Raw genomic sequence first — 27791 nt, forward strand, 5'->3', positions numbered from 1 at the left:
AGTAAAGGGCCCTTTGTGCCCGGTGTAGCCGAGTACTTGCTAGTTTGTATTTGGACATAGTGTTCTTTTTGAAGGAGGCTGCATAGGAGATGATCCGTCCCCTGAGGAACGCTTTGCCAGCGTCCCAGAAGAGGTTCGGGGCATTAATGTGAGGGGCATTGGCCGTGGAATATTCCAGCCATTCCCTCTCTATGTAATGTTGGAAATCGGCATGTTTGTGGAGGTATGAGGGAAAACGCCAGAGCCTAGGGTTTGGAGGGAGGTCAAGGTTGACAAGAGAGATGGAGACTGGGGCATGGTCAGAGACAGCAATATCAAGGATATCGGAGGCCGAGACCATAGGGATTAGATCATCAGAGCCAAAGAAATAGTCTATCCTGGTAAACACAGAGTGGGGATTGGAGTAAAAGGTAAATTCTCTATCTGCGGGGTGAGCTAGCCGCCAGAGGTCGCTAAGATGGAGGGAGTCCATAGTGGACGCAAAAAGTGAGGGGCAATTCGGGTCTGGGCAGGGATGTAGGTGCTTCGGGGAGGACCTGTCATCGACCTGGTGGAGGGTGTCATTAAAGTCACCGCCGATCAGGTGAGGAAGGTGGGTGTTTTGGAGGAGCCATACAGAGAGGTCGTTGTAGAAGGACTTGCCGGGGCTGTTGGGGGCATACACATTGGTGATGACCATCTCTTTAGAGCCTAGTCTGACCTGGGCCGATAGAAGTCTACCCTGGGAGTCTGAATTCACCGCGAGAACCGTGCATGGGAGATTTTTGTGTATCAGTATGAGAACGCCCGCTTTCCGGCCTACGGCTTCAGAGCCTATGACCGTTCCTACCCATAGTTTTTGCATGCGGGAGAAATCAGACGCGGCGAGATGGGTCTCCTGTAATAGTGCGATGTCTGTTTTGAGCCTTTTCAGGTGTCTAAGGATCTTCATCCTCTTATTAGGGGACCTAAGTCCCTTCACATTCCAGGAAATTATTCTCATGGTGGGGGGCCTATGGGGGGAGATTTGAGCATCAGGTCGAGTGGCAAATCGAGGGGTGTGGGGTCGAGGGGGGTCGCTACGGTAGGGGGTGAGATGTACCGAACCTCGCGGGGGGGTGGTGGTATATAGGGCGGGTGTATGTGCATGCGCCGGATGGGGGGGAGATATGAGGGTGTAGGAGTGGAGAGGGAAGAAGGAGGGGGGGCCTGGAACATAGGCAACAAAGACAGTAACAACATCAGTAGGAACTTCACTTTTTTCCGCATGGATTCGCCGTACGAAACCAGCCCCCATGTCACGAGCCTGACGACATGTTGCCCGGGAGCCCAGAACTAAATGCCGGGTCCAGATGGCATGTAGCCAGACACCGAGACGGGGATAAGTAGTAGGGTTTACGTACAGTGGAGCCAGACGGCACAATACGGCAGTCAATACATAGCAGAGCAGTGTAATTTTGAATCTGCGGGTGGACAACAAATAATGCGATGCACAGCAGTCATAATAATCAAAAGCAAGAAACGAGAGAAAAAATAAGAAAATAAAATAAAAAAATCAAACAGCTGGAGCATCGTTTAGAGCCAACTACCCAGGGCGTAGCAAGCAGCCTTAAAGGAGTAACTATACCTGATCTCACGGTAGGTTATCAGGGGTCCCCCCAACATGGGGAGGAATTCGGTGAAAGGCTCAACAGTCAGAAGGAACAGGACCAAGCCACATGGGGTATGGTGCGGATTGTGCCCCTAGGGGAGGGGGTCAGATAGATGGAGAATGGGACAAACAGTTGGTCAGTTCTCAAGAGGAGTGTCGAGGAAATTCCTGGGCCGATGCCCTGAAGCGTTTGGGAGAGTCTTTACGGGGGCTCCTCTGATCCAGGGGCCTGTTGAGAGGGGTAGCCTTGGAGGGTGTATGTGGATGCGGGTCCGCAAGGCGTGACCGCACAAAAGCTTCCGCTTCAGCGGGGTCTTGGAAGGTCAGTTGATCTCCATTAGGTGCTTTGAGGCGGAGGATAGCCGGGAAGGCCAGGGAAAATTTTATCTGCTGCTTAAAGAGTTCCGAGCACACCTGCTGGAAGGCCTTCCTCTTCTTAGATACCTCTATTGAGTAATCTGCAAAAACCAGCACTTTTACACCGTCGATTTGTAGTTGGCGGGCTTGCCGGAATGTTTGCAGGATAAGGGACTTGTCCGCATAGTTGAGGTATTTAGCGATAATAGGCCGTGGGGATTTTCGGTCCGAGTTAAAGGTCCCCATGCGGTGTGCTCTTTCTACCATGCAAGGGCCTGTGAGGCCTAGTGCTTCTGGGACGCGGCGGGAGCAAAACTCAGATAGGGCGGATGATTGGAGTGATTCCGGTACCCCCACGAAGCGGAGATTGCTCCTCCTGGACCTGTTTTCTAAATCGTCTAATTTCTGTAAGACGTATTGGTTAGTTTTATCCTGGGCCTGCTCTATGGCCTGTGCTTGGTAAAGCTCGTCTTCTGCGTTGGAGAGACGGTGCTCAATATCATTGAGCCGTTTACCGTGTTCCCCCATCTGGGCCTTAATTTGCGCCATGCCTGCATTTACGGCCTTCTCCACTGAAGCCGCAATCATGGGGGATAACAACGCCGCCACGGCCTGGGCAATGCGCTCGGTGGTGTTGTCCCCCGTCTGCTGGGGTTGAGGTGTGTGTGGAGATGGAGGGGGGGAGGTGCTGTCGCTTACCTCCATGTCCGCCTGTGTTGTCGTAGGCCGCGGAGCGGAGTAGGCCGCGACCGGGGCCTCGATTTGGGAGCGCGCCGCCGGAGGTGAAGCCGCCTGCGCCGTGGTCGTACGGGCGCCCGATTTCTCCACGAATCGGTCCATGGATTCCTGATGGCTCGTCCTGGTGAGTGGTGGGCTTGGTGGGGCTCTCTGGCAGGTTTAAATGCCGATTTGTGGCTCGTGCTGCAGGAGCTGAGGAGAAGCGCTGCTAGTCCATGCGGCGCCGGAACCGGAAGTCTCCTATTATCTTAACTATGGTTGTGGTAATTTTAGTGTATATTACTTCCTAACCTCTCTTATGTTCAGGAATGTTATTCTGCCTACCTTGGTTGTACGGAGTGTTTTTTTTTTAGTTACTGTTGCCTTTCTATCGTCTTGAACCAGTCTGTCCATTCTCCTCTGACCTCTGACATCAACAAGGTGTTTGGTCCTCACACTTGATGCTCACTGGAAATGTTCTCTTTTTATGACCATTCTCTGTAAACCCTAGAGATGGCTGTGCATGAAAATCCTAGTAGATCAGCAGTGTTTGAAATACTTAGAACAACCTGTCTGGCACCAACAACCATCTTACGTTCAAAGTCACTTAAATGTCATTTCTTCCCCATTCTGATGCTTGGTTTGAACTTCAGCAAGTGGTCTTCACCACATCTAGATGCCTAAATGCATGAGTTGCTGCCATGTGATTGGCTGATTAGCAATTTGTGTTACTAAGCAATTGAACAGGTGTACCTAATAAAGTGCCGATTGACTCTATATCACAAATACATTTTGCGCTTTTTTTTTTTACATATTCATGCAGTGTAAGAACTCTAAACTTGACTTGGTATTAGACTTTTGCAGTGTACTTAACAGTTTGTACAGCAGAGCTCAGAGAGAGGTAGGGAAAAACAGCACAGGTAACCAATAAGGTGTACTGCAATTGTGATAGGAAAAGAGAGCAGCGTTACAAAGGTATTAGATCATTGCTGTGCTGCTTACAGTGTGGGGATGCGACCTGTGATGCCGCGTACACACCATCACTTTATGTGATGGAAAAAAATGACATTTTCTGTGAAGTGAAAAACTACGTTTTTGAAACTTCAATTTTCAAAAACGACGTTGCCTACACACCATCGTTTTTTCACAATGCTCTAGCAAAGCGAGGTTACGTTCACCACTTTTTTCCATTGAAGCTCGCTTCATAACTAGCTTCTGGGCATGCGCGGGTTTAAAAACGTTGTTTTAAACGTTGTTTTTTGCTACACACGGTAAATTTTTGTGAAACAAAAACGACGGTTTTAAAAAACAACACAAAAAATTGAAGCATGCTTCAATTTTTTTTGTCGTTTTTCACAAGACATAAAACAACGTTTTCCCCCACACACGGTCATTAAAATTGACGTTTTAAAAAATGTCGTTTTTTTTCATCACATAAAGTGATGGTGTGTACGCGGCATGAGTCAAAGTGAAACTGCAGCATATAAAGATTAGGTCCCCTCCCCAACCAGACTAGACTGTGAAGGAGAGCTGTGTAAATCTCAGGACAAGATGGGCAGAAATACAAATCCTTCCCTAAAAGGCAAAACAACTCTCCTGTATGTATTTCATATGTGTATTTAGTTGTTTGCCTTGAGTTCAGCCTAAGGCTGGGTTCACATATGAGCATGCAGCGTCTCACAGCAGGAGTCCAGTGTGTCTTTATTCACCATTTCAGATCCGATTTTAGCCCAAATTTTGGGCTGAATTTGGACCTGAAACGGACCAAAAGACGCTAGGCGTTCCTGTGCAAATCGAACCGGAGCCGCTGCAGAGATATGTGAAATGGCTCCATAGAGAGCCGTTCACAATCTCTTGCTTTTTATAAATTGGATGTGGAGAACCCACATCTAATTTGCACTAGTGTGAACCCAGCCTTAAAGAACACAAAATTCTGCAAACAAGGAATGTATGAAAACTAGGTTCTGGCTTTTTTTCAGTGATGGACACATGTTTTTGGAAAGATACTCCACTTCCTGAACCTATAACACCTCACTCACCCATACTGAATAAAGTGAAACTCCACACAAAATCTAAAACCACTCTACAAATACATCATCTTTTCATTCATACAACTGTTTATGGCATCATTGTAAGATTCACTGGGGGAGATTCAGATAGAGATACGACGGCGTATCTCCTTATACACCGTCGTATCTCTGAGATCCGACGGTCGGATCTATGCGACTGATTCATAAGAATCAGTTACGCATAGATCTCCCTTAGATCCGACAGGTAACGCTTCGGTTTTTTACGCCACGAATATGCAAATTCCGATTTCGGCCGATTCAGAAACGAACGCCCACCCGTCATTTTTTTTACGCCGTTTGCGTTCGGCTTTTTCCGGCATATACTTACCCCTGCTATATGCGGCGTATCCAATGTTAAGTATGGCCGTCGTTCCCGCGCCGAGTTTTGAATTTTTACATTGTTTGCGTAAGTCGGTCATGAATACGGATGGACATAATTTACGTTCACGCCGAAACCAATGACGCCGAAATCCTAGCGACGTCATTTGGAGCATGCGCACTGGGAAAAATCACGCCGGCACAGGCGCAGTACGATCGGCGCGGGGACGCGCCTGATTTAAATAATACACTCCCCCTAGCCGCGAAATTTGAATTCCGCCGGGGGGGTTACGATCCGCCGGCGGAAGTTTCGAGGTAAGTGCTTTTTGAATACAGCACTTGCCTCAAAAAATTGCACTGGCGGATCGTAAATAAGATAGATTACGCGGATCTAAAGATCCGCTGATCTATCTGAATCTAGCCCTCTGTGTATAAAAAGTTTTACACCTATTAATCCCTACCTTACTTCCTGTAGAAGAGCATGAATAGTGAAAAAGGCATAGCTGAATTAGAAGTTCTGCTGTCAGCCATTCAATGCGTCTGCCCAGTCACGAAATCCAATTGCACCTGAGCCCTTCACCTAATACTCTTGACCAGAGAGGAAGCAACCCAACTGTGGTATCAATGGCCACGTGACTATTGTAAATCAATGCTAACAGTAATTTGCTACTTGAAAAGGGCTTTAAATCTTCACCCTTGATTATCTTTCTGCACATATCCTTGACACCCACGTTAAGTACAACGCCACGTCAGTAAATAGAAATGCAATCTTTTACATTTGTTTTAGCTGCATATGTGAAGGAAATAAGCTTAATGTAAACAATCGTATTAATGTGCATTAACAAATTAATCTTGTTTCTATGTATAGTTTGTAATTATCTGAAAACACAGGGGCAGCCGAGTTTACTCAGTTCATATACAGGCTCTGTTTCCGTTGTGTTGATCCTCTTTTCCTACTGCAAATAGACTAGGCAGGATTTATCTGGCAGACAACAAAAGAATCTGCAGTCTCTAATAATTGGTAGCCAGAGATCATGTGATCTAGACTGCCTAGGCTGGGAGCTTATAAGCAGCAGAATTGTATTTATAACAGGGGAGAGGCATTTTTTGCTTTCCTAAAATCAAGTGACACAGTAATGCTGGCATATGCCCTACTGATTTTATAAATTGTGAACCTTAATGACAGGACCACTTTAAGGTGGACTAAGCTGAAATGTTTACACTCAATAAATCATTAGCGAAATTTGGTTGCAGGGTAATATCACAAATCCCTTTTTACCTGCTTTGTACGCATCTGTATCTCACTAAGAGTGGATGTTTGCACTAAAAATACTCAGAAGGGGAAAGAAAACGTAGGGATATAGAAGAAGAAAAAAATGAATTACACAGCAATCCCAGCCAGCTGAGGCCAAACAAATCCATATTTATTGCTAAACGCACAAAATAAGCTGTTAGCCTTTTACCTTTTGCTTCCTTTATCTGAAAACAAAATTTGTATTAACTCTGCCAATCAGATTTGTTGGCTTACATTATTCACACTTTTAGCTGAAGAATCCAATCGAAAAAGATTTCATGCCAATTTGTGCCTTTGCAACCTTTATCCTTCCAGTCAGCGAAAAAGCCAACTTATCACAAATGGGGAAATTACAGCAACATAACAATTGTTCACCATCGCTACTTGTTTTTTCTTGGATAACTCATTTTTCTGAACAATAAAAATGTCCACAATCATTATGCAAAATACTGAGCAGAAAGAACAGTAAAACATGCATTAAACTAGCTTAATTTAAAACATATTACTTTCTTCTTTATTACTGGTCGCCACATATTTGAAAGTAAAAAGTGTAGATGGGAAAAAGATTATTCTTATTTTTATTCTTAGTAAACAAGTCTGCTTTGTTTCTTATAGGAAGAACAAAGTTAGCCAGCAGTTTCCATCATGCTCTTTAATGAAGAACATAAAGGAATATCTGCTTGACACTAATTGCTTACTTTTCAACTACCGTATTTATCGGCATATACCACGCACAGGTGTATAACACGCACCCTAAGGCCCCTTTCACACGGGGGCGGATCAGTAATGATCCGCCCCTTGAACCTCTGCTTGCTCAGCGGGGATCGCTCCGTTGATCCCCGCTGAGCTGGCAGATGACAGGGCGGTCCCCGCACACTGTGCAGGGACCGCCCTGTCTTTTCTCCGCTCTCCCCTATGGGGGGATCAGATGAACACGTACCATCTGTCCGTGTTCACCCGATCCAATCTGCCAGACGGATGGAAAAGTAGGTTTTTCCTCCGTCACACTTTGGCGGATCGGAGTGGGTCGGATGTCAGCGGGCATGTCACCACTGACATCCGCGGCTCCATAGAGGAGCATGGAGTGCCCGTTCAGGTCTGCCTTAAAAACTGTCAGGCGGACCTGAACGGGCCAAAATTTTGAATTTTCTTTTACTTTCACTTTTAATGCTAACAGTAAACAGGACAAATAGAGAGGATGAATCTCACTAACAGAGGCACAGACAGCAAAACAAAAAACTGTCAGGTATTCTAATTCTTCTCCACTCCAGCCTAAATGAAAGAAAATGTTTTGCCTTTAGTTATACTTCAAATTCCAACTGTGGGCTGCTTTAAAATATACCTATGTACCTATGCAGTTGGGTGTCTCCACACTGCAAGGGTTAAAGTATTTTTTTTAACTAAAATAACAAACACTCCAGGCCCCTCCTCTTCAGCAAGTGCCCCCAGGGTCACTTTTTCTGAGTACACCCGTGTGTGCTCGCTCCCAAGCCATTCAGTCTGCATCTTTTCACACTGGCTGGGTGACTCTGTCCCGCCCACCACTCCCTTGTGATAGCATTTGATTGACAGCAGTAGAAGCCAATGGCTGCCACTGCTATGAATATGTCCATTGAGGAATGAGGCTGAGGCGAGAGCTGGCGCTCTTGTGCACATCGCTGGATAGAATCAGGCTCAGGTAAAAATGGGGGGGGGGGGGGCTGGGGGGCACCTGCAGCACAGAAGTTTTTTTTTTCACATTAATGCATAAAATGCATTGAAGTGGTTGTAATGGCAGAAGGTTTTTCATCTTAATGCATTCTATGCTTTAAGATAAAAAAAACTTCTGTGTGCAGAAGCCCCCCTCAGCCCCTCTAATTCTTACTTGAGCCCCATCTAGATCCAGTGATGTTGCAGGAGTGTCTTGGCTGCCCTGGACTCCACTCCCCATTGGCTGAGACAGTAGTGCGGCGCCAACCACTGCTGTTAACCAAAGTCAGTCAGAAAAAGAGGAAATACAGGGGGCAGGGCTGCAGCACCGTGTATGGATGGACACAGGGAGCTGTGGCTCAGCTGCCCCATAGCAAGCAGCTTGCTGTGGGGGCACTCAACAGGAAGGAGGAGCTAGGTGCACCAAAGAGGGACCTGAAAAGAGGATGATGTGGGCTGCTCTGTGCAAAACCACTGCACAGGGCAGGTAAGTATAACATGTTTATTATTTTTAATTAAAAATTACATTTTTTTTTAGCATCACTTTAAGGTAAAGATCATTGAGGCTTTACAACCACTTTAAATGTTTGTATGGCTTGGGGGGGCATGGATATTTACTCCCTTGTTTTCTCGGCAGCCAGAGCTCCTCCGCTGTTTAGTGCTGATTTTGGATGTGCATTTGCCATTGTCTTGTACAGTGCAGGACTGCTGGTTATATACTGTAGACATTCATTGTATATGTTGTCTGCAACTGGCCAGGCAGTAAAGTGAAGTGGCTTCAGGGAAACAGTTGTTCAAGGAGGAGGAAGCCTGTAGGATTTTTTTGACCTACCGTAAAATCCTTTGCTTTGAGTTCATTAAGGGACACAGAGTAGTTGCAATTGTAAGACATTAGGTTATTCTGCGGCCCATAGGAGATGAGAAACTGGCAAACAAAGCCGTAAGACAGCCAGGTATAGCAACAACTGCTCCAAACAAGTTCTATGAAAACCAATATTAGGATTGGATCCCAAGAACAAATGACGATACCTGTGTCCCCTATTAGGAAAATTATGGTCAAAATATAAGTCAAAAATCCTGTTTTTCTAATCATTCATTAAGGCACACAGGGTAGAAGTATTTCTTAAACACTGGGATGTCCAAAAGCAGTCTAGCAGATGGGTGGACAGCACAGCAAACAAAACACTAATGCCTAGGACACACGTTCGGTTCATCCGATGAAAATGGTCTGATGGATTTTTTCATCAGATATCCGATGAAGCTGACTTTCATCAGTCTTGCCTACACACCATCAGTTAAAAAACCGATCGTGTCAGAACGCTGTGACGTAAAACACAACGACGTGCTGAGAAAAATTAAGTTTAATGCTTCCAAGCATGCGTCGACTTGATTCTGAGCATGCATGGATTTTTAACCGATGGACGTGCCCACAGACGATCGTTTTTTTTTATCGTTTTTTTAACCATCAGATAATTTTAAAACAAGTTCCTAGTTTTTTCACTGATGGATAAAAAACCGATGGGGCCCACACACATTTGGTTCGTCTCATGAAAACGGTCCATCACACCGTTTTCATCAGACAAAACGATCGTGTGTACGCGGCATTAGAGGCCCACCAGTAAAGAACAGGTAATAGTGGAGCCTCAATAAGGCTTAAAGGCGTCACCTAAAGGACCTTATGACCGAAGATAGCATCTAACATTAACTGATCTAGTGTAATGCTGTCATTCACTCTATAGGCTTGAATGATGAATCCCTATAGGGACCCTCAGGAATGAGGAAAAGCAAGTCCCTGTACTATAATATAAGCTATAGCTGAGTGACTCAATCAGCACATGCCACATCTGGACAATGGATGGAACAATAGTGTCCCTTATTAAAGGATTATGAAATCTGTATCTGTACTTATTCCCAGTCCCCCCTCCCACAACCAAATAAGCATTTAGCATGTGCATTGATGGGGAGTCCCTAGGTGTAATGAATAGGAGGCTTTAAAGAGGTTCTAAAGGCAGAAATTGACTTTAGATTTGTATGCTTCCAATACAGCCCTCTTTCTAGAACAAAAGGTAAGAATTGCAGTAAATAATGGGTGCAAATAGCCAATTATACCCATCTGGGTGCAAATGGACAATTATATTCCCACTTTTTTTCATATTTTAATCATGGCTAAAACTGGTTTCTGTATGAGGGAGTCAATAATTGCTCAGACAGAGGCAGCCAAATATTGCCTTACACAACCAGACCTCAACCATGGCTCAGAGGTGGAGGTGTGTCTACACACAGGCCTAGGCACATAGAAAAACGATGTGGAGAATGGTGCTTATGTCTCAATGAGTTCTATCTTTTTCAGCATAGGGACCATTACTACAGGGAGACGAGGTAGAGGAATGGTACTTTGCATAGCCAACCAAAAGATACTGGGAAAGGGTTTGTATGAAAAAAAAATAAGTATGTTTGAGGGAGCTGGGGTTCCAATGTGTATGAATATTAGGTGGTGTTGGGCTGCCTCAGGGACTACCGTCACTTAGGGATATATTGTTCCCTGTGAGATTATTGCAGAAATGTACTGAAATAATAAGCATTTTGTGAAAATTCATGCAATATTTGTAACTGCTGAATTCCAGCCAAACCAAAATAGACTTTCTTTTGTGTTTTTACATTTTTGGCTTATCTAATAAAGTAACTCAAATGATTTATTTGCAATAACCCATGTGAACCAATTCGATTTCAGCTTACTGAAGCCAGACCAAAAAAAGTTAATTGTAATTGGTAGCTGCTACTCATTACATAGTTCTTTGCCTTACTAAATAAGCCTATACATAATTCACACTGCAAATTCTCTTCTAGCTCTAATGTTGACTATACACTACATCTTGTATATGTTTATTTAAACACCTTATTTACATGTGGATCTGTGCAATATTATTGATATATGTGATTAACCTAGTGAGAGGTAAATCCATTAATGTGTGACTGAGGCAATATTGATTGTTCTTTAGCTACAAGGGTTTGTCACAGATTGAAGTGAGGTGATTTATGTAGCCTTAGTGAAGCATAAGTAGTAACACTTAACATTGTGCCACCAATACCTATACACGAAAAAGATCAAACATAGTACGTACATTACCCCATAGTAGCCACAGAATGTTGTGAGATAAAATTGCTTTAATCCTGCTGATTTTTTTTTTCTAGCAAAATAGCAATAATAGCTCTCTTTCACACAAAACAAGCTGCAAAATCGAATCTCTGAGTAATGTTTTAGAGCAGAAAAATAATATCACCTTCCAACAAAACATTAGGTATATTTTAAAATGATATAATCATTAAAATGCAGACAATAAACTACATATGCATGTGTTGCATTACAGGACTCAAAAAACAGAAAATAGATTTTTTTTTTTCCATTTGAATTCTTTTTGCTAGGTTAGCAACAAGCTGATGAGGCAGTGAAAAGGTTAAGCCTTGCATACAACCCATGTTAGTGGCAAAGCATGGGACAAGGTAATTGCAGAAGATGCAGGCTATGCTAATTACCAAACATCTCATGCCTAAGCGACATAGTGTGCAAGCACATAAAGCGGGGACGTTTTCGAAATATTATTCTGCGTACACGTTTGATGGATGGATTTCAAGCAATTACACAGCATGCTTACTATTTTTGTTTAATTGAAGCACTAATAAGTTGCACAATGAGCTAATTTAAACCTATTAACAACTTTACTTAAGAAGCCAATAATTTGATGGGCAAAAGGGCTGAATTAATCTTTTCCCAGTAGGACTACAGAGGTTAAGGCATGTTGGCAGAGTCTTCCTGGAAATTTCAATTTTATGGCTCTAAATTATCGAGCATTTAATTCTGCCAAAGCCCCTGCCAAACAGTAATCTGGGAAAAAGCAAATGGTTAAATAGTAACATAACATATTTTCCATATTTACACAAGCAGCTGAAGTATACTATGACATTTTGATTTGCTGCAAGCAAATATCTTTACTGAACACTCTGGGCCAGATCCTCAAAGAAGTTACGCTGGCGTATCTATTGATTTGCCGCATAACTTCTAGTTTGCTCCGGCGTATCTTTGTCTTGTATCCACAAAACAAGATACGCCTGAAGCTGGGCTAGATCTGACTGGCGTACGTCTTAGTACGCCGTCGGATCTAAGGTGCATATTTACCCTGGCTGCTAGGTGGCGTTTCTGTTGATTTCCGCGTTGAGATGCAAATTAGCTAGATACGGCGATCCACGAACGTACGTCTGGTCGGCGCATTTTTTTACGTCGTTTCCGTAAGGCTATTTTCGGCGTATAGTTACCCCTGCTATATGAGGCGTATGGACGTCGTTCCCACGTCAAATTTTGAAAATTTTATGTTGTTTGCGTAAGTCGTTCGCGAATAGGGCTTTGCGTAGAATGACGTTCACGTCGTAAGCATTGGCTTGTTGTGGGTTAATTTCGAGCATGCGCACTGGGATACCCCCACGGACGGCGCATGCGCCGTTCAAAAAAAATGTCATTTACGTCGGGTCAAGACGTATAAACAAAAAACACGCCCCCATCACATCCATTTGAATTGCGCGCCCTTACGACGCAACAATGCGCCATGCTACGTTGATCTAGCCCAATGACTTTGCTTAGACGAGGGTTGAAGAAGCTTTGAGTTGTGCAGGAAACTATACTGTATGGCCAACAAAAGTGAGGCTCTCATATGTCCTTTTGGTATTCAGTGACCAACTGGATATTGACCCAACACCCTAGTTCTCTAAGGCCCCTTTTTTGGCGCTATTCGGCAACTAGCAGGGTGCTTTTACCCTCGCTAGCGGCCGAGAAAGCGTTAAAACCACCACAAAGCGCCTCCACAGAGACGCTTTGCCAGCGGTATAGCCGTGGTGCCCATTGATTTCAATGGGCAGGAGCAGTGGATCAGCGGTAAACACACTACTCCAAAGATGCTGCTAGTAGGACTTTTTTTTACCGTCCTGCTAGCGTACAGCTCCAAGTGAGAGCCCAGCTATTTTTAGCATTATAGCGCCTGCAAAGCGCCCCAGTGTGAAAGGGGTCTAAAGAAAGGTAACTGGTTGGAGTGAACAAAAAGATAATTTTTTTCTATACAGTATATTACACATATTTATCTTCAAGATTCTTATGATCAAAGCTGACCTTTATCAGTTTGATAGACAAAATATGTCAAGTTAGTGTGTTGGAGTGGGGACCAGACTGGTGCCTACAATGGAACAAAGCAAGGACCACCCTGCCACATCTTGGATCTCATAGATTTGGATACAACCCCAATTCCAAAAACCCTCTGTAAAATCTACATAAAACAGAATGCAATGACATGCAAATCTCATAAACCCATATTTTATTCACAATGGAAAACAGAAAATGTTTAGGACCCATTCATACCTGTGAGACTTGTCGTGCAACTTTTTGACATGTCAAGTCGCACGAAAAGTCACAGCCTGTTGTTTGCAATGCCACCCTTTCAGATCGGTGCGGTTTTAAGTTGCATCAATTTTGAAAAGGTACTACTTTGGTGTGAAATTCAATGTGACTTTGTTGCAGAGAATATAAAGTCTGATCAAAGTTACACCAAAAGTCACATCCAAATTTTCACTAAAAAACTCTCAATGCTAATGTGAATGGAGCCTTAAAAGAGTTGTAAAGTCTCAAGGTTTTTCACCTTAATGCATTCTATGCATTAAGATGAAAAAACGATTTGTGCAGCAGCTGCCCCCCAGAGCCCCCCCCCCTTTTTCTTACCTGAACTCAATCGTTCCAGCGATAAGCACAAGCCCAGCATCTCCAGTCTTGGGTCCTCATTGGAAAGATTGATAGCAGCAGGAGTCATGCTCCTGCTGTTATCAATCTATCCAATGAGGACCCGAGACTGGAGATGATAGGCACACAGGAGAAGGGGTGGGGCCAAGTCCTGCTGTCTGTGTCAATAGACGCAGCAGCAGGACTCGGGTGCCCCCATGGAAAGCAGCTCTCCGTGGGGGCACCCAATAAAAGAAAAGGAGGATTGGGGCTGCTCTGCGCAAAACCCTTGCACAGAGCAGGTCCAGAAAAGGAGGATTGGTGCCGCTCTGCGCAAAACCCTTACACATAGCAGGTAAGTATAACATGTTTGTTATTTTTAAAAAAAAGTGAAAAAACTTCTGGCAGTGACCAGTGACCAAACAAGCTTTGGCTAGACTTCTCCTTTAACCTAGACTGCCTCTGCTATTCTTCATGACACCTCTGTGTGAGTTTGCACTACAGTATGTGAAGAGTATTAAAACAGATGGTAGTTGAGCATACAGAAATATGTATAGCCCCAGTTTGAATATCTTCAGTGCAAATAAACCTACTACTGACACTTTTAACCATTCCTAAGGATTTCAAATGTTATAAGTTCACTACTATATAACTTGTCAACAACTAATATTTAAAACCACCAGATGAGTTTGAAATAAGTAAAAATTTAAAGCGGAGTTCAACCCCCTTACATGCCACATTTGGCATGGAATTTTCTTGGGGGGGGAGTGGGGGCTTCGGGAGGAGTGGGACTTCCTGTCCCACTTCCTTCTTCCACCTACGGGCTCCCTAGGCGGGGCCTCCCTCTAGGCGATCTCCTGGGACACGTGACAGGTCCCAGAAGATCGCCTGTCCACTCCTAGAGCGCAGGGCGACTCGCACATGCGCAGTGAGTGCCCGGCCGTGAAGCCGAAAGCTGTCATGACCAGGTGCCCACAGTGTGAATGGAGGCACCGGCGGAGATGGGGGAGATGAGTGACGCATCGCTGGACCGTGGAGCAGGTAAGTGTCTGTTTATTAAAAGTCAGCTGCTACACTTTTTGTAGCGGCTGACTTTTAATAAACCTAAAAAGGCTGGAACTCCCCTTTAAGTAAGTTAAAATCTGTCAATCTATCAAAAGGTATAAAACCTTTAATGAACCCAGAATATGAAAGTAAAACTAAAGGTAAGACATTTTAGTTTTGGATAGAATGGAGAGGGATTAGAACACCTGTCAATTTATGTGCCCCTCATTGAGGAGATTCACTCTCTCTATTTGTCCTGTTTGCCATTATCTTTAAAAGTAAAAGAAAATCCCATATTTTGGGTTATGCGCAGAAAAGTAATAGAAATCTTCGAACAGGGACACTAGTTCTGGTGACCTGGGGTGTCTCCAAGAAATTCCCTTAATTTTCAGGGATTTCCTCTCATGTCCTGTTTTGCTATGGGGCAGGAAGTGAAGTAATATCTACGTAATTGGACACAGGTGGCGAAAAAAAAATCTAACAGGGGTTATAAACCTCCTTCCACTCTATCCAAAATAATTGTATTTATTTTTAAAATAAAAAGTTCTGCCTATAGTTCTACTTTATAAACAAACAAAAAAAATGTCTGCAAATGTTTACAAACTCAATGCAATTTGTGAAATGTTACCATTTACAATGTTGCTATTGTGTAGTTGTAGTTAACATACAATTACTAAGGCTGAGGTAACCAACATACCTATTGGTTCAGGCTGTAATTACAAAACCTCTGGGTAGCTTGGCATACTGGGACTTGTAGTGCCCCAGAAACTGGGATGCTATGGCTTTTCCAGCTTTCCTTACTGCTATTCATTTTTAGTGTCTCTAGTTTGAGCTTTTTACAGTATTGTGTCATTCAGCATTGTTTGGATAGGAAAAGTCTGTTCAATTATTTCATCTTAATAAAAAGTAAAACTCAGTCATTTATGGATTATTTCAAGGAAAAGGCACTGCAAACCTGGTAGGATTTCTATTTTTGAATTCTTTTTTCGTTATTGCAGTCATTTATAACAGAGAAGAAACGTCTTTGTGTTATTGTCACTCAGCTGTGCTCTTTATGTTTGAAGCCGGGCTCACCAGCAGAGATCACTCTATAGCATAAACAGCAAACTGCTATTTTCACAGCAGGCATAACTGTGTTCATCTTCAAAAAAGCAACATTAATAAAAATGGTACTGTAATAAACATGGTAATTCTGGTCAGAGGTTACAAATTGGCAACACAACCGTTTGCTTAAGTTGTTTCATAAAATGGATTTCATGAAACAAAAATGGAAGAGTTACATTATTCCATTTTTTTTTAAGGAATATACTTTTTTTTTTTGTCTTTTAGGTTCTCACTCTGTACCATTCATATAAATATGGGCACATAGGAAAAATGGTACAATGGCAATTCTTCTTCTAAAGTGCAATGTTGGATGCCAAGTACATTACATAAATGGATGCAGTATCATGGTATCACGTACTGTTCAAAGCCATACCACTGACTGATCAATGACTATTAACATCAATTGGCGCCCTAAATGCAGTGATTAAAGATCACAGACTTAAAATGCCATCAAAGAAAGGCACCACTTTCAAAGCCTGGCACTATAAAGTATCCACATTTCTTCAGGCTATGCTATTATAGCCCTGTTACTGTCACCTAACTGGACTTAAAGCGGAGCTTCACCCTAAAGTGGAACTTCCGCACACCGGAACCCTCCCCCTCTCTGGTGTCACATCAGGCACCTTTCAGGGGGGAGGGGGGTGCAGATACCTGTCAGGTATTTGCACCCACTTCCGGGAAAATATTCTGCGGGGACCTGCGGGCAGTGCGTCACTCCCCCCCCCCCGATGTGTTCTGAAAAACACTTGGCTCCCAAAACACAGCGGGGACCAGTGAAGACGCGCAGTGCGACTCGCGCATGCACAGTAGGAAACCAGGCAGTGAAGCCGCAATGCTTCACTTCCTGATTCCCTCACTGAGGATGGCGGTGGGAACAGCCGGGAGACGGGCGGTTGCTCGTATTCTGCTGCCGACATCACTTGACTCCAGGACAGGTAAATGTCCTAGTCTTCAAAGTAGTTGTAGCTGCTGGCTTTTAATATATTTTTTATGGCGAAGCTCCGCTTTAAAGTGTTACTACACAGGACTCTGCATTCACTATATCTGGTCCCCCAAAGTACACAGAACATAGGAATGCAATAGTCTTAGTAAATATAAACTGCTAAATACCTTTTCTCACCAGAAGTTAGAGAAGTCTTGTGACTTCTATCAGTGTCTGGTTAAAGCGTGTAGGAGGAGTTTTCATTTTGCTCTTACTGTCCCATAAGACCCCTGGCCCTCTGTCTGGACAGTGTTGATTGGACCTGTGCTGATCACATGCACTCTTCCAAGAAAAAAAAGCGTTCTAGCAATATATAGTAAACTGAGAATGTGCAGCTTGTCCCTTAGCCTTTGTTCTATCAGTTAATGGTTTGGGGACTGTGGAAGAAGGAACAGAGAAGATAGGGTCAAACAGCCTTTTTACACAATGCACAGGATTAACCCCTTAGGTTCCACAGTGAGTATAACAAGCATGCTTTACTGCACTGAAGATGCTGGGCGAATGCTCATTGCTGGAACGATTGGGTTCAGGTAAGAAAAAGGGGGGCTCTGGGGGGCAGCTGCAGCACAAAGAGTTTTTTAACTTAATGCATAGAATGCATTAAGGTGAAGAACCTTGAGACTCTACAACTCTTTTAAGGCTCGATTCCCATTAGCATTGAGAGATTTTTGGTGCAACTTTGGATGCGACTTTTGGTGCAACTTTGATCTGACTTTACTGCATATACAGACTGATTTTACTGTTGTGGGTTTTAGTAACACTTTAGTAACACTTCAAGAATAAGCAAAAAAATAATTAAACATCTGTATCAGATATATTCAATTAGCTGACCTCCAGCTGTTGAAGAACTACAAGTCCCATGACGCATAGCAAGACATAGCATGACTCTGATAGCCACAAGCGTAACACCCATAGGCAGAGGCATGATGGGACTTGTAGTTTTGCAACAGCTGGAGGTACGCTAATTGCATATCCCTGATCTATATAATGCTAACTATATTCATTGATTTTTAGTGTCCTACCTGTATATATAAAAAAAAAAAAGAAGCTAGATATGCAACCCCAAAGTTGGCATAGGATCCAAATCTTTGTTAGCATTCAAAGGTAAAGCTGTGTCACAAAGCAACTGCTCTAGATTCACAGATGCCTATTAAAGTTTCCTCCTATGAGTAGGTCTGCCTTTGGCTGGCTTTAAAATAGTTAGGACATGGCTGCCCATTATAGTACCAGCAGCACAGGAAGGCTCACAACAAATGCACACAGGCTACACAGTTGTAAATAATGTATCTTATTGTATTCACAGACTTATTTATAGTTGGTAAAGTAGTCCATAAAAGCTTGATTTCTGGCCTTTTCTTCTGAAACCAAAAAGCCATACATGTAAAACAAGTTGTCAAATACTCCCTTTCATGCTGCCGGCATTAATGAACACTCCAATTCTGACAAATCTTGTGCAAAATTCTGAAGAGAATATGATACTTCCGAGGTGTGTTAATCCCCTAGGTCCCCACCATCTCTCAATGACTACCCATGCTAATCTCCATGCAACTGATGTGACCTGTAATGAGCGGAAGTCAGAGTGAGGGACCAATGAGAGCTGTGGGAGACCCACAATGGGGGTCCAGGACCCCTGGCCCGGATATTCCTGGGGTTTAAAGATATTTATTATAGCAACAGGGTCACTTCAAGAAGGCAATGTTACTGTTTAGAGTTAAAGGTACTGTAATCATTTTAAAGACTCCAAACACATGGAACAAAAAATACACACATTTTAAGAGTTTACTTGAGCCAGCTTTATATGGTCCATGACTACCAGTATCAAAATATCTTAATCCATTATTTCTAGGATTTATTTCTGGAAATAACATTTCTTACCAATCTTGTTTTCCAAAATTTGACTAAAAATGGCTATAATATGGACATATTTATTCTGCCTTCTAATGCTTTCAATAGTATTCCTATTAGTCTGCCAATAAAGTTTACATATTTTAAGTTATTTTATAGAAATATTTATCACAAATTCTGAAAATACTTTTAAAATGTGTACAGCAACAGTTCTAGAATATTTTTTTTTCTTACCCCGTAACACTATGAGCCGCGTTGTTACACTAACTTCTCCAACACTATTGGAAGCAACACATTCATATATTGCCTCATCTCTTGGTGTTCGTAAAGGCTGTATTCTTAGGACGGAACCAGATCCATCATCAAACTCTATTACCTGTGGAAAGAAAGCAAAGCTGTCACAGGTGTTGTTGATACTTCCAATCACTGTGACAAATACTGAAGAATGATTAAAGCAAAAATTGAAATTTTATGATGTCAGCTATACACCCAACATGAATGTCCTTACCTTATTCTTCTTTGGCTTTAAAGCCTTTCTCCCTTAGAAATCATGAAAGTGGTACTCACCCAACTCATGGATGGCAGCATGAAAAAAGAGGCTTCTCTTCTCCTTCTCCTCAACCTGCTATTTGGACCAGGTCAAATCTGTGCTCTACCCCTCCGTAAGCATGTTCACCATGTTTTAATGAATATATTGTATAACTACTGTATATTAAGGGATATTTTCATAACTTTCTCAAACTCCACTTCAATCAGAATGAATAGTGGAGCAGAAATGAAGTGACGGAAACAAGGAAATTCACTGAGGGCAGTAGTTTCAACTTTATAACACATATAAGGGAGGCATAATTTCTCTGTTATGTATTCCTAAATCTCATTAGATTAGCAATTTAATGTTTGAAGTGTAACATGGATTCTAAGTGTGTTTGGGTCCTGTATGTATATGTAATGTGTGTTTGTCTCAGTGTTGATGTATTGCCCAACCTGAATGTCTCATATATAATACAGAAGAACCTAAAGGAGAGAGAGTTCCTAATCTCATCTTGATCCAGATAATGATACTCAAGAACCATTTCAGGGTTTATTCATTGTAGAAAATATGGAGTTCAGGGGACCTCATTTACCCCCTGCAATATGGTTTCAAAAATCATTGTTTCCAACTAATATGTAATAGATATGTAGCGCCTGTGTTCTTTCAGTCCAGGTGCTATCCTAAATTTAGAGGGGGATGAGAGAGTTAGTTAGCTCTCATCCAGGTAATTTCTGTAAATTAAGCCTTTGTTCAGCTGGGCTTTACTGTTGGTTCATTCTGTGTTCCTGAGGTGCTTTGCCACCCCGGGGCGACAGGTGGCGCCGGTGGAGCTTAGGTGGGAGTGCCTCTTGCCAGCAGCCAATCAGGAGGGGTTTTCCCTTGCGGGGCATGCTGGGGGAGGATACCTTAGAGGCGAACGCCATTTTGGCGGGGTGGTGGTTCGTTTTGTTCTGTTCCAGGTGTGGCACCCACCTTCAGGGTGACCACACATCTCGGGCAACGGCAATATGGCCTACCAGGCCAGGGCGCACGTGCTATGCGTTGTCCTTGGTTCCGGGACCCTATCGGCCCGGAGCAACTGAAGCTATGGCAGGACCCTAGCAGTCGGCTGGGTCCCCACAATCTACAGAGGAGATGCCAAGCGAGTTGTGCTGTTCAGTGGGGAGTCAGTCTGAGGAGAGCCAGAGAGGCAGGCAATCCAAAAGGGCCTAGACGATCCACCGGGGATCAAGATGACCAGACACTGAGAGGTTGGATGTCAGCAACCTGTCAGTCGGTGACCAAATAAGAGCTACCTGAGGGAGATTCAGGCATCAAATTCACTGAGGAAGATTTACTTCATAATTCTACGTTCGGGGGAAGGGCCTGTGGCAGAGGTTCTTCCCATATTCATTTGCACCAGGTCTGTGGCAGAGACTTGTTTCTTTCTCCTCAGTGCTCCGAGTGATACCCTGGCTGCCAGGTCGGTGTGAGAGGCCTGTCCAGGTACTCTATACCCACTCCAGCTGGAGTGGCGACGAATTTAAAGTGTCGCTGGAAGCAGGATTGTTTCCGTTCATTAATAGGCCTGAATCTGCAAAATTTTCCTCCTCACCCATCTTTACCTACCTACCTCAAGTTTACTTTTGCCGTGTTTGGCAGTAATAAAAGCACAAGAAAGACACCTGCTGATTGGACATTCCATTATTGCTGCTCTCAACTATCTACCCCTAGACGCTCATAGAGGTAACACGCCATCCCTATCTATAACCAGCGGCTCCTGCGGGGGTAGCGCTACAGATACATTCATAACTGTCTACAGGAGTGATAACCCTGGGATGACTAGCGAAAGGAAATTCAATTCTGATTTTACCACTTGACTGTATAAATGCAAAACAGAATGCATAAAAAGCAGAATCTCAAAGTGGTGAATTAAGAAAAATAAAATAGCAAACTAAATTGTTATGGTCTAGTGATACCAAAACGAAGGGTGCTTCAACCTGTGATGAAGCCCACTGTGTTTAGCAAGCTCATACATTTAGAATTGGATAAAAATACACCTCAATGCATGAAAAAAAAAAATCACAAAGCGCTTGCTTCTTTGTATTGTGGTGTGCTATAGCACAGAGGTGCACTACAGTGGATTGCTGTGCTGTATACATGCATCGAGGCAGTGCACCACAAGACACATATACAGTGCATTTCCATAACACACATTATAAGGTTTATGTGCATTATGCTTGTAATAAACCCATTAAATTAGCATTAACAAGCTAAGATGCAGAATTCTGAAAACTGTAGCAAACTAACCATTCTGCCCCAATAAAATAGGCCTTTGGGGTTCTGTATCTCTAGGTACATAATCATACAATACAATAGAACACTGCACATTTGCATTACTTCATCTAATGATGGCATTTGCAGTGCTGTTTGCATATACACACACTTGTGGACTTAACCTGTCTAGCACCGCTGACACACTGAATGAAAAAACAAGACCAGGTTACAATTCTTGGCGACTGATGAGAGTTATTTTTAGGACAGCCATAAAATGAGAGAGCCTTGATTAATAGGTGGCACCACTTTACATTCTCTCCCCTTGTTGGCCATCTGTCTGTCAACTTAGTTATGACACCCACCTGTTGGTTCTATACCACTTGTTGTGGCTATGTGGTCCTTGCTTATATTATAAGAAGCATGTGCATTTGAACCTGTCCTTGTGAATTATAACCTGTCTGCCCCAGAGAGTCAAGTTTATTACATTTGCTACAATGTTATTCCTGACTGCTTCCTGACCTAGCCAGTGTTGTTTACCCTGATGCCAAAACTTGAAACAAACAGGACCACCCAAGCATGAGTGTTTTTATCCTACACTTTCACTATTTTTCTTAATGATTCATTTATTTATTGATATACAGTATTTATACCTGTTTGCGCATGATTTACAATAAAAGGCAAAAACAGATTCCAAAATATAATACATCACTGAGTAGTTTAATTTTAATTTGGTATATTTTTCTATAAAGTTAAACCCATGCTCTCCTAAAAAAAAATCTTGATTTTTGTCAACTGACCAGGACAATTTGGTCTAGTGCGAATGGCAGCAGCAGGAAACTGCTGATTACTACAACTGTTTTTATCACCTGTAGCCGCCGAACCAGTGCACTTTGCTGACAGGCGGCAGCCGCAGCTATCTGTGGCTGTTCACACAGCTACAAACATTCTGCTGGATGCCCTTAGTGGCAAAAACAGCAGCAGGAACCAGCTAAATCCTGACGTGGCTATTAACATTGGGCAAAATTGCCTGTGTGAATGTATGAGTGAGTGAGTGAGTGAAAAACTTATATAGCGCAACACATGCAAACTGAATCGCCTCTGGGCGCTGTAACCATTCCGTGGGTAAAACCCTTTGACCTCAGAAGAGATGGGTTTTAATCTTTCTCCTGAAGGCTATCCTTAGAAATCAGGTAGAAAAGCACTAGTTGACTTTAAAAGCATGAGCTTGAAAGTTATTTACCAACATAAATATGTATTCTTAATTATTTCAGACAATTAAGCATTTAAAGAGGAGTTCCAGGCAAAAATGTAACTCCTTAGAAGCCAAAACCACCCCCCCTCATTTTTGTAAATGTTTTAATTATTTATTTTTTTCATGCCTTTTTCTTGTATTTTCTTTGGGACTTACATCCCACAGGGCCACAGCGCTGAATGTCACTTCTGTGTTTTTTTGTTTTTGGCCCTCCTCCTTCCCCTTCACCTTCTGGGACCTGTGTGTGTCCCAGAAGACGACGGGACCATTCAGAAACCGCCACACGACTCGCGCATGCACAGTGGAAACAGGCTGTGAAGCCACAAGGCTTCACTTCCTGTTTCCCTTGGTAAGGATGTCGACGCCTGTACCGCCATTGCGGGCTCCCTGGACCGATAAGTGTCCTTATATTAAAAGACAGCAGCTAAAGTATTTGTAGCTGTTGACTTTAAAAACAAATTCATCCAGGCTGGAGCTTCGCTTTAACCCCCTTATTTGGAAGGGGAATAGATAGATAGATAGATAGATAGATAGATAGATAGATAGATAGATAGATAGATAGATAGATAGATAGATAGATAGATAGTGATATGGATATGTATACAAAGTAAACTGACCAAACATGAAAAAGGTAAATTCTAAATGTATACATTGCCACTGTGACATTCAGGCTGTTTAGCGCTAACCTAATATGCAATAAACAAGATTTTTTTCATCAATCTACCTACTTACTACAAGAAGTCTGTGCGATAAAGCAGATCCTTCCTTCTGATTGATGACTGTGAGCATGCGCACAGCGGTGTCATATAGTACATGGCAGGGGGTCCCAGTATTTTTTGAAACCCTAGTACATTTTATACTACCTCGTCATCAAGAAATGTGCTTTAATTAGCTTTCACTTGAAAGATATATGAAAATTTGTAAACCTCTAAAAGTATTAATTCATAAATAAGAAATGTTGAGATTTTTGAGCAAAATTGTCACCAGCAACCCAAGTAAGAGGCACATGAGAATCAAAAGATTGTTCTCAAATTAAGTTCTTTACTTTGACAAGCTCATAACCAGCTTTGCAGTTCTGTGAAGCAACCAATAAGATTTCCAATTCCTTTTCCTCAAGGGCAACAGGCAAGGACGAGCAGAAGACTGTAACGCTATTAGCGTTAATTTGTGTACAAGGAGCGCAGCTTTACCTACTATGACAGCTGCGCTCCATTCACGAAGACATCCGCGTCACTTCCGGTACGCGGACGTCTGCGCTCCACGCTGGAACGCGGAAGTGCGTTCCAGTGTGTGGCGTTCGGCGTGCATGGGAGACCGGGCTATTTAAACCTCCAGCACTGGCGGCAGGTTGTTGGAATATTCCTGTTGGACCCTGCCGCCACCTGGAGACCCTCCACCAACCCATAGCAATCTTGAAGTTCACTTGTGGGACACTTGCATCCAGATCTCATTACTATACTGGATAGAAGGATCACCAGCTCTACACCTGTGCTAACTTTCCCAGTCTAGACTACCTCCTAACCGCAAGTATATAGAGCATATTACTGCATGTTAGGATTACCATCTACTCCTGTGCAAACAGACCTGGTCCACACTACCTCTTAAACTGCATAAGTATATAGAGCATATTACTGCATATTGGGATTACCATCTACTCCTGTGCAAACAGACCTGGTACACACTACCTCTTAAACTGCATAAGTATATAGAGCATATTACTGCATATTGGGATTACCATCTACTCCTGAGCAAATAGACCTGGTCCACACTACCTCTTAAACTGCATAAGTATATAGAGCATATTACTGCATATTGGGATTACCATCTACCCCTATGCAAACAGACCTGGTCCACACTACCTCTTAAACTGCATAAGTATATAGAGCATATTACTGCATATTGGGATTACCATCTACTCCTGTGCAAACAGACCTGGTCCACACTACCTCTTAAACTGCTTGTGTTTAAAGACTATTTTGCCACACAGATAGTGTTGCTACCCATACTCTGGGCTATCTCCTTCTCACTCTCTCAGAAATGCATATTAACTGTTGAGATACTTGCTCTAATCATATTGGGACTTCTTTCTATATGTTATATCAAGAGTGCTAATTTTCTCTATGACTCAAATTCACTACCTATATATTCAGAAAGCACCTACTAAAGACTTATCCTTGTTATTTCTCTAGATAAAGGTAACAACATAGTTTAACAAGTATTAAACTATTACTACATGTTTTGCTCCAATCAGAGGATATGATGATATAGACCCCATACTCTTATAGTTCAGTGAGAGTGAGCTGGTGGTTAATTCTGATAGGCCTCTACAGCTGGAGTCTAAACTTGAGACAGAGTGTTCTCAGAATCAGGGTCGTAACAAAGACTCTGATTGCCATGGGCATTTAGTTCTTTTTTAGACATTTTGATAAACAAAGTCCATTGCGTAGATACCTATAGTTATTTTATATGCATGCAACAGAATTGTGTATTGTCCTATTCCTGTCTGCTATGGCTTTTGCTCAAGGACCTTTCTAAATAGTCAAACTCCAGCCAACATTTTAATTTCCTATTTTGATGAGAAAGGGGAAGAATTACAATGTTGATTAAGGTTTTTTTTCTGACTGTGATCCCACTGGGGAGTTTTTCCCCCAATATTCTGTTCTTGTAATGCCGCGTACACAAAACCGTTTTTAATGGTCTAGAAAAAACGAAGTTTTTTTCAACCCCATTATTGTTAAGCCAGCCTTGCATACACACAATCGTGAAACAAAAATGCTCTAGCAAAGTGTGGTGTAGTACAACACGTACGATGGCACTATAAAGGGGAAGTACCATTCGGATGGCGCCACCCTTGGGGCTGCTTTTGCTGATTTTGTGTTAGTAAAACTTTTGGTGAGAGACGATTTGCGCTTTTCAGTCTGTTACAGCGTGATGAATGTGCTATCTCCATTACGAACAGTAATTTTACCAGAACGAGTGCTCCCGTCTCATAACTTGCTTCTGAGCATGCGTGTTTTTTTCACGTCGTTAAAGCCCACACATGACCATTTTTTACAACGTTAAAAACGAGGCGAAAATTTAGAGCATGTTCTAAATTTTTAATGCCCATTTTTTACATCATGAAAAATGCTCTGGAGCCCACACACGATCGTCTGTATGGAATTCCGATAGAGAAAAAACATGCATGCTCAGAAACAATTTCACGCATGCTCAGAAGCATTAAACTTCATTATTCTAGGCTCGTCGTAGTGTTGTACGTCACCGCGTTTTTGACAGTCGGAATTTGGCGTGTCAGTGTGTATGCAAGACAGCTTGAACGGAATTCCGTCGGAAAAACCTGTCTGAGTTTCTTCCGACGGGAAATCCGATCGTGTGTACGGGGCATAAGAGTTAAAATGGTGACAGGGGAAGGAGTTGCAGCTCTCAGCTCTGTTCACATTCCATTCAACATGCTGGTTACCCTCTTAGCGCCGGTGCCTCCCTGCCCTTTAAGAGGTTTATGATGCCGGGAGGTGGAACAGGGCTTAGGATCGCGGTGGTCGCGTGATTCGAAAACTTCCAATTGCAGGGAGCGATTGGGAGCTTTCGGTTAGGTGGCGGTAACTGTGTTGGGATTGCGCATTGCGCACACTTTCAGGACAGGTGTATTGGCTGCAATTTGCGGCCTCTCGGTGCTAAGGACCAGGTGCCAAGAGGCTGCATATTTGTGTACAGCTGGTGCCAAGGGGTTATAGTACACCCCAATGAAAGACCTATATATTATTATTTATTTTATATTTTTAATTATTTTAATACAGGATTTATGTCTATAAAGCCCCAACAGTTTGTGCAGCACTTTACAAAATGAAATTAAACAATACAGTTGCAATACAATTCAATAAAAGAGGAATCAGCAAATATAGCATTATTTGTCTGAAAAACAACTACAAAAATGTATTTAAAAAAAAAATAGTTCTAAACATATTAAAAAAATGCAAACAATAAATATTAACATAGTTTATAAAAAAAAAAACTGTAAAATCCTGTTAAATTAAGATTTTGTCCATACCAAATGTTTGAGTACCTAAGGAGAAGCTATGTTTACTTTTAATGCCTAAAGGGCCACATGATTGAAAAAGGCCAAACAGAATCCGACCAGAGTGTTCTGGCAGTCCCCCTGTCAGAACACAATAGCAAAGCAAGGGAAATTGATGTACTAACATTGGACTATTTTTTTTGTTCAGCCTACTGGATTAAACCCAAAAAACTTCTAGTGTGTACTAGGCTTAAGCATGTGCAGGTGATATTAAAAACAGTTCAACATTTACTTTGCAAAATATTCCTTTTGTAAATCAACCCTGGTTGTCATTTAGATGAAATCCTGCATAACTATACAAAACATATAAAGCAACTAGATAATGATAAAGAGCCAACTCAAAGCATAGGTTGGTTTCCGTAAAAAAAAAACAAAAAAACAATATGTATTTAGAAATGTGTACTCTGCTGCCATACTCTGACAAAAATAAATATATTTTAACATTGTTTTAGCATCTGCTCTAAAATGTATTGGCTCACACTGGCAGCTATTTTAAACAAACAGAGGCTAACCCAACATGACCAGAGATTTGTAACAGATGCCACCTACTGAATATCATTTTAGACAGGTAGTATTTAAAGGTTAAAGACCAACACAAGCATTGAAAATGATTGTTATTGAATCTAGAGATTTCCCATCACGTTGGATAAGAATAATTCATTTTTCCTGAATAAAGTGAAATTATCTTTTCGCTGCACATTCATTGGTGAGCTTCCCAAGTAGAGGAGGCACAAGCTGTAGAAGATCCAGCAGTCTTAGCACTGATGACTACAGCTCTCATGCTGTATATGTCATCCTAGAGCAGGGGTGTCAAACTCAATTTCATTGTGGGCCACATCAGCATTATGATTTCCCTCAAAAGGGCCGGCTGT

The 27791-nt window shown here is 42.4% G+C and overlaps 1 protein-coding gene across 49 annotated transcripts in view; it reads right to left on the minus strand.

Moving 5' to 3' along the window:
• Positions 1-27791, minus strand: part of PTPRD (protein tyrosine phosphatase receptor type D) — a 521758-nt gene that overhangs the window by 286335 nt on the left and 207632 nt on the right. For all 49 annotated transcript variants that reach the window (XM_040357869.1, XM_040357852.1, XM_040358160.1 and 46 more), the window contains exon 4: positions 19039-19180. In XM_040357869.1, coding sequence (XP_040213803.1) covers positions 19039-19180 — 142 coding nt within the window. The remainder of the gene's footprint in view (positions 1-19038; positions 19181-27791) is intronic.

The sequence above is a fragment of the Rana temporaria genome, chromosome 1 (assembly GCF_905171775.1).
Source record: "Rana temporaria chromosome 1, aRanTem1.1, whole genome shotgun sequence".
NCBI lineage: Eukaryota > Metazoa > Chordata > Amphibia > Anura > Ranidae > Rana > Rana temporaria.